Source organism: Ischnura elegans, chromosome 8 (genome assembly GCF_921293095.1).
Source record: "Ischnura elegans chromosome 8, ioIscEleg1.1, whole genome shotgun sequence".
NCBI lineage: Eukaryota > Metazoa > Arthropoda > Insecta > Odonata > Coenagrionidae > Ischnura > Ischnura elegans.
Window position 1 is genome coordinate 8,686,608 of NC_060253.1, and position 14,622 is coordinate 8,701,229.

At 38.1% G+C, this 14,622-nt stretch overlaps 1 protein-coding gene across 1 annotated transcript in view; it reads right to left on the reverse strand.

Annotated features, from left to right (window-relative positions):
• Positions 1-1,169: 1,169 nt before the first annotated feature.
• Positions 1,170-14,622, reverse strand: part of LOC124164056 (neprilysin-1-like) — a 65,225-nt gene continuing 51,772 nt past the window's right edge. Inside the window, exons 12-17 of the mRNA XM_046541225.1 lie at positions 12,295-12,398; positions 11,963-12,021; positions 10,350-10,398; positions 10,043-10,241; positions 7,989-8,159; positions 1,170-1,816 (exon numbers count right to left, since the gene is read on the reverse strand). Of these exons, the coding sequence (XP_046397181.1) occupies positions 1,640-1,816; positions 7,989-8,159; positions 10,043-10,241; positions 10,350-10,398; positions 11,963-12,021; positions 12,295-12,398 (759 nt within the window). The 3' untranslated portion in view covers positions 1,170-1,639. The remainder of the gene's footprint in view (positions 1,817-7,988; positions 8,160-10,042; positions 10,242-10,349; positions 10,399-11,962; positions 12,022-12,294; positions 12,399-14,622) is intronic.

Sequence of the window (14,622 nt, forward strand, 5' to 3'; positions counted from 1 at the left end):
CTGCTATAATTCTTAGAGGAGAATAATGAAGCGAAGATTCTTTATGAAGTGTACCTTTTTCTTTTTAGGTTTGGACTTCAACCTTATATTTTAAGGTAATTACAGCAGTTTTCATGTTCTTGACGTGCTGTTCAAAATCTTAAAAATTATTCTGATAATGGTGTGTATATAATTGGAATTTTTCTTTGAATGACGTGTATCAGGTTCTCCTCAGATTTGACATTTTTTGCGCTCAATATATTATTGTGTGCATATTTTCAAGTATTAAAATTACTTGGTATGTATGTAGCATGTAATGTTAGGCATTATATAATATTGTTTGTGTAGAAAAGCAAAATTTTGTCTGTAAATGAAGTGTGAAGAATTCTACTTAAGGATGTAATTGTGTTCTTACTAGGATTGAATGTGCCTGTTTTTGCATTTTTATATTTCTTGATGTGCAAAATGTATCGTAAAAGAGGAGACTAAATAATTTCAGCTTAGTAATGAAATATAACGAGTTCAATTCGTCGTAGAAATAAGAATTTAAGGTGCAGTGAATTTTTTTTTTAATCTTGAGGTGCAAGAAAAAATTTATTATCTTAATTTTATAACTAATGGATTGAAGACAAATGGAATTCAATCTGTGATGAAGTCCAACGCAGTTCTTTTTACGTTAAATATTTTATTTGCTTACTTCATTTTTATGGGCATTTTTTTGCTTTTAATATTGTACGATGTGCAAGGTTAATTCTGAAATATCTGTCAACATCTTTCATTGAAACCAATGAAATACTACCTAGTATGAATGCAATAACGAATTTTTTTCTTGCTAGCAATTTCATTTTTTCACTGCAATATTTAGTGTATTTTTTGTTTTGGATATTTTAGCAGACATTTCACGTCCTTTGCAACAGAGTTCTCCTTCCATTCTGGAAATGCATAAGGATCTCCAAACATTTCATGTTGTAAGAAAAATAAAAGAAAATGTCTATTTCACTGTTATTGTTTTACCAACTTCAATGCATACTTTGATCTTATACCTTCCTAATTTTTATGCTGATATTTGGCTTCTGTTCACTCAGCACGGAGAAGTTTTTCTTTACTATTATCTAGTAGCGGTATTATTACAGTTTACGACTAGAGGTATGTATGATAGCTAACAGATAATAGAACTGGAATAAGATCAATAAAATTCGAACAATTTTCTTTATATACAACATTCAATTATATACAATGGGCACATTAACATAATTTAAGATGCACACGCATTACGTTACTCACGATTTTTGGTTCTTTACTAAACATTTCCTGCACAATTCTCCCTCTAATGACAAATTGAGTCAACAAAATAATGCAATGATCTACATATCAGTTTTTCCTTTTTCATGCTTCAGCAATAGTTTAAGTACACAAACAGATCACAGCTTTGTAACAGCCACATATTTAGCGGCCAGAAATTCAACAACACATGTCTCCCCAAAGATTTCCCATGGATAAAAAGATCTTTGGTTTGGATCTCTCTTCTGGCTCCTCATTATCACAATTCAAGAAATAAATTACATCAACAACGAGGATCAAGGGGCAGAGGACTGAGGAATACTGATTTAGAGTTCTGTTTCAGTCTTGACCGTGGCAACACGGAAATCAAATTCACTCGTCACCATATTCGACACTTCACTTCAGGGTTCATTGGACTCCCTTTGGTGCAGTTGAAAGCCCTGGCAAATTCTTCTGAATTAGAAACAGCTCCCCAAACGCGAGCTCTGCTGGGACTATGCTCGTCTCTTTCAATAGTCCACCTAACTGTTGCGTCTGTGCCATGCTCACACCACAGCTGTAAATATCACCAGTAGAATATCAAATTATCATCTTCCAGAGGCTTCACATTCCCTCTTTTGCTGAGGGGTTCAAGTGTGATCATTAGAGGTCCGTGAAAGTGGTTTTATTTTTTGCTAAAATTTGTTTTAAAATCACATGATTTTGCTGTTATAGAAAATCTTGGTGGTGTTATTATAATGCCACAATTTTCCCACGTTTATAAGCATTTTATTATTTTATGATACACGTTTCATGAATACTTATTCTTTTATTATTCATTTTACATAACATTTGTCACATCTTACAAATTCTAATCTTTTATCGCAAACTTTGCTCAGTAATACTCTGTCTTTCACATTAAATCCTTCTGAGCTGAATTCACTTGCCCAGGTATGAACAGTGTCACTATCTTTTGGCATTTTAAAATTACTTTCCTTCGTTCGATATTTAAAGCTGGAACCATAATAAAAAAACAGTCCAACCACAAAACACAACCATTCACGATGGTGTTTTCAAACTGAGTGCTGGGTAGCTACGGTATAACCATAGAACTGTATAACTTACAAAGTGGCCAAAATGTTTCATGTCGTGGGCTCCCTTTCCATACTCCTCACCCAGGAGTTGAGGGAAGGTAGGACAGCACACAACAAATCGCTTAGTTTTGAATACAGCTGTTGCCAATCGGTCAGGAAAGGTAGCGAAAGAAGCACACATAACAAAACATAATCGGATTCAAAGAAACTTGAAAAATTATTTCCCATTTATCGATCCTGTAACATCTAGAATGAGACATTTCTCACTTGAAGAATTAGATATCAGATTTGGCCAATGTCGAAATGATGTTTTTTGCACTGTGGCTCAGTGCAGAACCGAATATCCGAAGGTCCGTCCGCTGATCCCTTTCCTCCTATCCTTTGGCTCCCCTTTCTTCCCTTCCCCCAACTGCGCTAGTGCTTCGTGCTTTCAAATAATCATACGTGTCTGTAGATATCTTTAAATGAATCGAATTGCGCAGTTGATGGCACGGCGCCGTTGACGGCTGCCGTGGTCACCACGGTGCCCATTTCAATCTGGCCCGGCGGTGCACCGTTTACGGCATGAAATACAGCAGTGCTACATTGAGGCCGCTTTCTGACGAAACAGCTTTGCGCTGCCCACCATTCACGTCACGACGCCGCACACGGTGTTGAGAGGTGCCAGCCAGCGGCCATGTTTAAGTCAACAGAATTGTTACATTAGACCCACACTCAAGGTTTTCCTGCAACGAGTTATCCAATAACGGTGTCTAATGTGTCGTGGTGAGTCACCAGAATTACTGCTCAGCATTGATGCATGCCGGGAGCGTGAGCTTGTATTTCCGCTCTTCCGTGGCCGCATTAAATTTCTTTCAGCACAATTTTAATTCATAATATATAATTCTTCCGGTGAGAAAGCACCCCATATTTCAGGATTGATCGAGGAGAGAGGCTGTGATAAATTTAACGGCAAATTTCGGCGGAGAATCACTGCAGTGAGCGATATTACGCTGATATGGGCAAGACTTTACAAGCCAATTGACCTTGGAATCGTAATGAGATAGAGCAAATGAACGTCGGCAGCGTTAAACAATGAATGCTTAGGCTTTAATAGATTGTGACTCATTAGATATGATTTTTTCACTAACTCACCGAAAATAGCAAAAACGCAACATTTCGTTTTTATTAACGATTTTGCATTATTTCACGATATTGCATCTCGCGAATTTCACGGACCTCTAGTGATCATCATTTAAGAATCAAGTTAATCACATCAATTATATGCATTATTCACATGATGCAACAACGCAACATTTAACAACAACAATATGAATGCACCATTTGAGTGAAATCATCAAGCAAAGGAAAAAAATTCCCTTTTGTTAATGTGACGGAAATATTCATCAACCGGTGATATGCAAGATGAAAACTTATATCCGTCCTACATTCCACTTCTTTATTGAAATATTTGTACATATTTCTATTCTAGAGTATTCTATTTAGATATAAAATGAATATGAGGAAATTTATGAATGTAAAATTGATGCAAAAAACACCCTCAGCAACTGGAATGCTTAAAAAGTACAGCTAATGTTAAAGTTACGGTTAAGAAAGAGCAAAATGATTTGTAGGGATGTGCAAGTAGTACTTTTTGATCTCGAGACAATACGCTCAGTGCAATACAACAATGCTTTCTCCACCATATCTCATTTTTCCAAACCCTTTTGAATTTTCTATTCTGAATGCTTAACTTGATGTAGAAAGGAAAAGATAACGAGGAACATTGAATGAAACATTGATGGTAATTGTGACAGAATTAGGATGTGAATGAAAATTATATCAATATCGCAATCAAAATTGCATCATGCAAAGCGGTAGGATTGTAGTACACGTTCGAGAATCGAGAGTGCAAAATCGCCCCTGCCCTGATTCCGAGCTCCCACTCTCGCAATATCAACATGGTGGCTCAGTGCTATCCTGCGCATTGATGCATAAAGAGTGTGATATAAAATGGCCTTAAGAAAGTATGACCAATGCAACGTTCCACTCCAATTACTCCTAACACGCCACCAGGTCGCAAGACGGATGGACGCCATGGCTGAAAAATAGGTATACGGCACCAACGTCGACTGCTACCCTAGTGGCACCAAAATCTGTATATTTTTAAGATTTCAAAATACATCGGGATACAGATTTGCAAATTATTATATTATACATATTTTATACATGTCTGATGATCCATGGTCCTTGATGAATACCAGAATCTTTAAAATATACAAGTAATATCCTTACGGCGTAACCAGGGATCATCAGACATGTATAAAATATATATAATATACAGATTTACGACGAGTTACACGTATTTAATCTACATAAAATCCATATTATGGCAGCAGATATAATACATATAATATTTCCCTGACAAAAATAAACTCCACCATGGTGGGTACAGGAAGGGTGGCATCCTTCATGGTGGGTAGTTACCCTTGCACAACCCACGCCCTACCCACCATTAAGGGTAAGGAAAGGAGAGAAAAATCCTTCGTGTACCCTTCCTTGGAACTCCTTCCCTTACCATCCGTGTACCCTTCCTCAACCCACCATTAAGGGAAAGGGAAGGAGAGAAAAATCCTTCGTGTACCCTTCCTTGGAACTCCTTCCCTTACCATCCGTGTACCCTTCCTCTACCCACAATTAAGGGTAAGGGAAGGAGAGAAAAATCCTTCGTGTACCCTTCCTTGGAACTCCTTCCCTTATCATCCGTGTACCCTTCCTCTACCCACCATTAAGGGTAAGGGAAGGAGAGAAAAATCCTTCGTGTACCCTTCCTTGGAACTCCTTCCCTTACCATCCGTGTACCCTTCCTCTACCCACCATTAAGGGTAAGGGAAGGAGAGAAAAATCCTTCGTGTACCCTTCCTTGGAACTCCTTCCCTTATCATCCGTGTACCCTTCCTCTACCCACCATTAAGGGTAAGGGAAGGAGAGAAAAATCCTTCGTGTACCCTTCCTTGGAACTCCTTCCCTTATCATCCGTGTACCCTTCCTCTACCCACCATTAAGGGTAAGGGAAGGAGAGAAAAATCCTTAGTTTACCCTTCCTTGGAACTCCTTCCCTTACCATCCGTGTACCCTTCCTCTACCCACAATTAAGGGTAAGGGAAGGAGAGAAAAATCCTTCGTGTACCCTTCCTTGGAACTCCTTCCCTTATCATCCGTGTACCCTTCCTCTACCCACCATTAAGGGTAAGGGAAGGAGAGAAAAATCCTTTGTGTACCCTTCCTTGGAACTCCTTCCCTTACCATCCGTGTACCCTTCCTCTACCCACCATTAAGGGTAAGGGAAGGAGAGAAAAATCCTTCGTGTACCCTTCCTTGGAACTCCTTCCCTTATCATCCGTGTACCCTTCCTCTACCCACCATTAAGGGTAAGGGAAGGAGAGAAAAATCCTTCGTGTACCCTTCCTTGGAACTCCTTCCCTTATCATCCGTGTACCCTTCCTCTACCCACCATTAAGGGTAAGGGAAGGAGAGAAAAATCCTTAGTTTACCCTTCCTTGGGACTTAGCATTTATAACTGAAGAAAGCATATCCTGAAAGAGTCTCCTTAGCTACTTTCACCTGCTAAAGAGTATTGTGTTCCGTACAAGAACGTAAGCAGTCTTTGAAAGCAAAGATAGACGGGCTACACAACTAATCTTTAAAATTTCCTTAAGGAAAACAATAATATACATATTCAGGGGCGTATCCAGGGGTGGGGTCCGGAGGGTTCGGACCCTCCGCCCCCCCGAAGTATAAAAACACAATCATTTTCCTTCATAATAGAAATCAAAATATTGAAAAATAATGAATTTAAAAAATATTTCTTTGACTATTGAAGTGTTTTCGATTATGAAAAGTGCTTGAATAAGTTGAATTCCAATACTTACTATCCTGTTTTTCAAAAATTTTCCCACCTGGTTTTGGACCCCCCCAAACGAAATTCCTGACTACGCCACTGTACACAATAGTTTCTGTAATTGTGTGAAAAAAGCTCATTTAGAAGTTCTTCCATTCACGTTTTAGGATGTAACCTATTTGTGTGGCTGACAATGAGACATCGCTAGAGCGATGTTCAGTATTAGAATGCCGATCTTATTTTCTGAAACGAAATAGGTGTGGTAGAAAAAAGTCACAGCTTTCTTCCACATAGGCCCGGATGCGATTCTCATCTTAAGATTTTGTAGTATAAGTTCCGTTGAGAAACTACTCCTGTCAAGTACCTCGATAGCCGAGGTTGTTAAATCTCTAGTTCGTGAACCTGTAATACGTAGGTCCAGGGTTCAAGACCTCGTGAAGGCTAATTTTTTTATGCCCTATAACTTTAGAAATCACTGTAGCAACTCTTCCCCATTCGTTTAATTTAGTTTATTAGCGTTTTTTTAAATTTTTATGTTAATTTATGGATTTTTAGTTTTTATTTTATCCTACCCTTCCTGTACCCTTCATCGAGGCTTGCCAAACCCTTCCCGTACCCTCCAGGAGGGAGAGGGCGTACCCACCAATGTTCTAAAATACCCTTCGTGTACCCTTGCTGAAGGGTACAGGAAGGGTACACCTATCCTTCCTGTACCCTCAATGGAGGGTAAACCTCTCCTTAATGGAGGAGTTTATTTTTATCAGGGTTAGGACATTTGCATGTATTTTATACAGATATTTTATGTATACAGTGTATACTATGATACGTATTAAATCTAGATATAATCGTTTTGGTGCTACCAGGGTAACTGCTATCAATTAAGCAGGCTAAAACTCCCAGGACATGGCAATGAAATGATTTACTGACTTTAAAAACGATATTCCCACATGATTTTCATGATAATGCCTCATTTCGGCATATTTCTGAACTTATTGGCGTCAACAGCTCTGTAGCCGAAACTACTTGACACGACATTCGTAATACATACTACTCTAATCACTCGAGTCAACTACCAAATACTCAAGTCAAGTCGAAATTTGTGATTACTTGCACATCCCTAATGATAAGTATTTTTTTACCTAAAAACTCAATTCATAGTTTATTTCCACAAAGTACAGTAGATTCCGTTTAATGGGTCCAGCGGTTACTAGGGGCAGCCGCTTAATTGGGGCCGATCTTGAAGAACAGAACCCCATAGAGGTCCCCATATTATCCCGGAGTATTCTCTGCTTAATTGGGACAGCATGCTGCTTTATTGGGCCATGAGTCGGTGACATAGACTCTATACTCGTGACGAAATTAAAATTTTTGGTTTCAGATTACTATTTTTTTCCTCCTTTGATTTACTCTTATTTTTCACAAATGTTCCTATTCCTATTTTGAAAGCCCTTGTTGTTATACTATCCGCAAGAGGATAGGACTTAGTAAAAGATATTCATTCGGCGTCAAAAATGATAATAAGTTATTTAAACTAGCTGATTTATTATTCAAATTAAAAGTTTAATAAACTTATGTTGCATTATAAACATTCTTTAGTCTTCTTTCTATCATTTCAACGTTTGTTTATGCCCATATACAGGATAGTTTGCCTAATTGGGGCAGCCGCTTTATTGGGGCAAAGTGCAAAAGTCCCGATATGTCCCAATTAACCGGAATATACTGTAATATGTAACCAAATCATTCTTACACAGTTACAAAATGTCCCATGTACTTACACTGCCGAATGCGATGAACAGTAAATGATCTTCTGAAAATTGCTCCAACCCTGGTAACCGTATGTCTACCAAATCCGATGTCCTCTGCTTGTGCTTCTTAAACGCTGCTACAGCCTCACGTATCCCTCCATTATCAGCAATATTCTCTCCAAGGGTTTGCTTGCCATCAACCTGACAATACAAGTCAACTCATTAAATCCGTCTACACAATACAATTGAGTTCTAATTATTGAAACATCAAAATTAAAACAAAAAAAACCAATGACAGCAATCCCAGTAAGCTAAGTATACATAGAATTTGAAAAAGGTGCTCAATGCACACTATATATTCTTGTAATGCCATAACTAATAAAGCCATTGTAGATGCTACAAAAATGATGAATGCAGAACATGGAAAAATTCAGCAATAAATTAACCATTGGGAGCATGAGATTTGACCAATGGTAGCGTCCATAGAAACCAGTGACAAAGGGTGACATTCACGTCTACTTAGTCATAGAACGCATGGCTGACTGCATGCTATGATAGCGTTTCCTTTCTTTCATGAAATTTTACGTTCATTGATAATGCAAGAAGCATCTTCCATTCCCTTGACTTGGCAAGTATGGGAACTGTAAAATGAAAGAACACCTGCATGAGAGGCCTTGCACCCTGTATGTAGTCTGGGTACCTTTAACACTTTGAGAGTCCGGCCGCTAATTTTAAAGCTCTACTGAAAAATCCAGCCATTTTACTAAATTCTCAATTTTTTTTTAAACATTAGCATCAAAAATATATTCATATCGATGTGTATTTCAATAAATATGGACTTTGCTCTTCTATATTAATGAGTTGAATAACATTTATTGCTAAATTTTAAATATGTATTTTCACAATGAAAACCGACTGTTTTTTTAAATAAAAAAAGTTGCAACAAATGATATACCGCCATAAAATGCATAGTATTTTTTTTATTGCGCTCAATTTGAACTATTTAAAACCATGGAAATCATAAAAAAAAGCATTGTTCCGAGCATAGCATTCAAAATCCTGGATGACAAAAAGGGTCACTGCACCCTCAACGAACGGTTCTTTCCTCCAAAGAATTTTCACACTAAGTAGGCTGAGATAAGGGTGCCAGTAGCTACGGAGGACTTTTCGTCCTCAAGGCATTAAAAGAACTCTTTCTCCATCGAGCAGTTGATTTTTGAAATAACGAAACCACTAAGCAGTAAACGGGAAAAGTACCACGGGCAAAATATTACGCCTTCACGCAGACGAAGTCAATGAAAGACGTAACATTACGTCCATGGCAATCTTCAGAAAGATTAACAGGACATAATATTTCATCCACGGCATGCAAAGTGATAACCTTTAGACTGTGGGAATGTTTTTAAATGGGTTGTACACTGACTGCACGAAAAACGTCTTCCAACGTTTGACCAATGCTCGACCACCTACTTCAGTTTCCCAAATTTTTTATTGCTACCCAGGCAGAACCCAAGTACACTCTTCCCTAATTCTTCTGAGTTTTGTCACCTCAAATGGTGAATGATGAAGAGAAACATCTAAGATATACTGTAAGAAAAATTACATTGTGGATATACATAATTATAGAATGGAGAAGTAAAGTTCGGGAAAGACTTCAAGATGGATTGACTGCACAACTCAACACGGTGCCAATACGTATTGCGTGCCAATTTCTTGTTAGCTCTTCAAAAGAATTTGGGTTCATCTAAATTTTGGCAAAAGCAACTCAGAGCCGTTGAGACAATTTTAGTTAAGTTTTTCATTTAATTTTTCATTAATTTTTTAATAAACCAGGTGTAACTGTTGAACAGACAAAGTTATTTGATAATTTCACAATTCCAGTGTTCCTCCTAGTAACAGCATAAAGTACGTATTCATTTTAGTAAAACCACAACTGAGCATTTAAATTAATATGTATGCTTGCATGCTTTGTTACATGTGATATCTCAAGATAAATGTGAAAGATGTTACTTCCATGAATGATATGTCAGATATGATATTCAATGCATCTATTGAAAAATAACAAATCATCAATCAAATCTCACCTTAGTATTTATTCCTGGTAACGAATATGAGGAGTACTGACTAGCGAAACAAGCAGTTCGATTTTTATACTCTGCAATGGTGATGTTGGTCCACCACTGCCTCCAGTTACCACTCTCATCAAAATGCCTTCCGGAATTGTCGAATCCGTGGGTAAGTTCATGGCCAAGCACAGATCCGATGGCACCGTAATCCATGACACTGAAAAATAATGGTTTTTCAATGCATCAAATCATAAGTACACGTAAAACTCTGTACGTGTCAGAACGATGGGTAAAATTATGCCAAATAAAAACGTGAATGACTTACTCCAGACCAAGACCAAAAAATGGAAACTGAAGGATGCCGGCAGGTATCGCTTGAAAAGACAGAAGAGATCCAAATAAGCATAAATAAGCACTGAAATTTCAACCAAAGAAACAAAGGGGCTATTATAACACCATTTATTTCAATCTCTGATGTTATGAACAAGAAAGACTAAAGTGAAGGAATTTTTAGAACAAAATGTCCACCCTTTAAGGTCTGCAGAGTCACTTTGAGTATTGAAGTCAATGGGATTACACAGATAGGGCCATCTCATTGCATCTTTCCTCGCTTCACTTGCTTTCTTGATTGAAATTTTAAAAATTTCTGTGGTCAAGCGATGAAGGTGATGAACCACAGGTGAATTTAGAGGGACCCTAAAATAACAGATAACATCTTTTTATGGTTATCATTGTGTCCAGGGGCGCAGTCAGGAATTAAGGCTGGGTGGGGTGGTGGTTTAGGTGCAACTCTGCCCTTAAACTCATTTATCAAACTTGCCATGTCCCATTCCTCGGCTAATAAATAAACCTCCCTCTCCACCTCCCTTTCCTCGTGCCTTCTATTTTGTTCTTTACTATCTTAAGCCACTGCTCTCTGTTCAAATTTTTTATGTTAAAATTTTATGTTTGTTACTGCGTCACTATAAATTGGCAGAAATGCTGTATGTGAGCAACTCCTTAAATAAATAAATAAACTAATACCGGGGTGTGTGGAGGTATGGAATACCCACCAGGATAAGCGGTAGGTGTGAGATTAATAAATTGAGGAATTTTAAAATAAAGGATTCGAAATGGTGAGTTTTATGTCTTTCTGAGGGATATTTTATTAATCCTTACACTATTCAATTAGTAATATCAATCCTATTAAGTAAAATGAATTAAATTTAAATATTTCTCTGAGCTATGGGGGTGGGGGTTTATCCCCCAAAACCCCCCCCCCTTCGCTGCGCCACTGACTGTGTCCATTTCGTTTTGTGCACTACGGAGCTTCAATCATTTGATTCATTTTAATAAATTTTATATCAAAATAAAGTGAATATTTTGAACAGTAATTAATGTATCTTGTTTAGTATCATAAATGAGAAGACCATTTGCCTCCCATACCCTTCCCTCCCGAGAAAAAAATCCTGGATTTGCCCCTACACAGAACCATTCATCTGCTAAAAGAGTTATAATAAAATATTTGCCCTCACAATGAAGAGCAGAGAATGGTTATGAGTGCAATAGAATACATAATCAGGAATATCAATTTCGCTTAATGCCAAAATTATATATTATTTCCCCATGAAATTTGGATTTTCTCGACCATCAACATCATGTCATTGGCGACTTTTATGAACTCATTTAAACGTAGAATGGATGAGTGCACATCTTCTTGCAGACTCACCACAGCAATATTCATGATTTAAAATATCTTGTGGTGGATTTGCATATCAAAGTCCTATGCATTGGGTGTCCCTGTGAATATGATAGTGCTCCAATTGAAGGTTGAAAAAAAATTAAAATCATGTTTCCATGTTGGTAAGGGAAGTACATAGTAGCGGCAAAAGTTAAGCACAGATGCCGACTGTGTTAGAATAACAAGGAATAGAAAAAAAATTCATTTCTTTCACTTACTGACTGCATTTTCTTGGAAAGTGTGGAAAGCATTTACATCAGTCGGATCGGTGGCCCAGCTGAAAAATTAAAATGCCAATTGTGATTTCACAGAATAGATCCCTCGGCACACATGATGATAAAATAATTAAAAGCAACATTTGGAATGTGTACTACCTGGCACTACATGCATTGCATTGCATGCATTAACTTCTAGTCCAATGCCAAAAGACATGCATAGAATATATGTAGAATGTTATGGTGAAAAAATACGGGATGCTCATCTCTCATTAAGATTACTATAGAAGTAGGGGTCTTTCACAAAGATTCTGTAGGCAGGAGTAAATACTTACGCCTCAAAATTATTTTCAGTCCTTAGACCTCTGAGAGACCATAATTCGCCAACTTGGAGAACATTCGCCAAATTTTGAAGATAGCTTGTGATATTTATGGACACCTGCGAGTGAGAGAATTAATATTGAGGTAAACAAACTGTGACTGTAACATTAGTTGCATAGAATATACAATGCAGTGATAATAAAATACAACTAGCACCATGGGATCTATTCACTAACACCCAAAATCTCAACCCAATAAAAGAATTTGGTTGATGGAACGGAATGATAATGTATTTGTATTACTATTTTCATTAATTTTATTGTTAATTCATTCATTTGCTTATACTGGCCCTTTTCATCACTTGCTTGTGTATAGGGTGGATTAAAAGAAGGAAACATGACAAGGCTGCCCCTATTTTTTACGAGTAGGAGATGTCATTGTCGACCAGGGAGAACTTTCATTTAGGACCAAGAGAAAATTCATTCAGGTTCATTTAAAAGGTACACAACAACCAACTACACATGCACAAGACCAAGGAGTGACTGAGAGGCACTGAACCCTAGGCACGAGTTTGTGACGTCATCAAAGAATGTTAAAAAAAAAGTTTCAAAGGCAGCCGATGTTTCGTTCTGATTAATTCGAGAACTACTCAGAAAATGGAAAAGTTCGAGTTTCTATATTTTTCACTCCATAATAATCTAGTAAAAAATAAAATTGGTGAATGAGCCTAGAATGTAGAATACACCTAGTTTACATGGATATGCTTTCTCTTAAAGATAATGCATCTACAAGGGTTGTTTGTGAAATAAGGTTTCCAATAATTTTCAGTTGGACCCTAAAAGTCAAAGGCTCATATTTGTAGGATACTGTGAGGACACCAAGGGATTCCAGTTGATTGATCCGTTGAATCCTAGGAATGTGGTGAGATCAAGGGATGTGGTTTTCCTTGAGGATGAGTTCCTGTGCACCACAATGAAAATTCCTGAGGCTGATCTACTTGAGGAGTCAAACTCCCATGAGACCCTACCGAGTAGCATGATTGGTCCATCAGCTGAGCGGCCCATTGAAGTGAATGCTGACTGGCAGCTATTGGAATCACACCCAAGGGAGGTATCTGTGCCGACCTGTGAGGAGCAGCATGTGGAGCTAGAATGTGAGCAGCCTATGCAGCCAACCTGTTCAGTTCAACCTGAGGAGCCGAGGATAGAGTCGTCTTTGGTGGAAGAGGAGGAGGAACTGCTGGACCCTGAGGCATCCTTGTCCCCAGATCCTGCTGATGATGAACCAAGGTATCCTAGGAGGGAACCTCATCCTAAAGAATATCCTGATTACATCCTGTATCAGGCTATTGTGGAGGAAGGTAAGGAATTGACGGTTGATGACGCACTAAATGGAGCAGATTCTGTTCAGTGGAAGGCAGCTATGGACTCTGAATACGAGTCTCCTCAGCGAAATGGTGCTTGTGGGTTTGCCAAAAGGCAAGGAGGCAGTCGCATGTAAATGGGTGTTCAAGGTAAAAAGAGATGCCGATGGGCTTGTTGACCGGTATAAAGCACGTCTTGTTGCTGAGGGCTTCCCAGAGAGAGAGGTGGCATTGACTACGAGGAAACTTTTCCCCTGTAGTGAGATATTCCACATTAAGATTCTTAATTGCCCTTCCAGTGGAAATGAACTTGGACATTAATCACTCGGATGTGTCCAAAGCCTTCCTTAACGGTGATCTTGTGGCGAAAGTGTACATGGACCAGCCTGAGGGCTTTGTTGTTAAAGGGAAGGAAAACAAAGTGTGCTTGCTGAAACGAGCTATTCATGCTTTAAAACAATCATCAAGAGCATGGTACGGTAAGGATAAATCTTGTCTTGTCTGAAATGGCGTTTGAAAGATTGGAAAGTGAACCTTGTGTGTATTGTAAAAAGCGCAAATCTATTCTTGTATGTTGATGACATTTTTATTTTCAGCAATAACTAAAAAGAGAGAGAAAATTGAAACTCATGTCCAAATTTGAGATGAAAGATCTAGGCGAGGCAAAGAGAGTGTTGGGCATGAGAGTACAGAGGCAAGATGGTAAAATTATGCTAGACCAGAAGAGATACATAGATGATGTCTTGAGAAAATTCAATACGTCTGAGTGTAAATCTGTCTGTACACCAATGGAAGTTAGTCATGAGTTGTTCAAAGGTTCTGAGCGACAGTCTGATGAAATGAGCAAATTGCCATATCAACAATTGATTGGGTGTTTGATGTATTTAGCTGTGTGTACTAGTCCAGATATTTTGCTTGCTGTTGGAATCCTAAGTAGATACAATATGTACTTGTTTTGGGTTGGAGCAGTGGAAAAGTG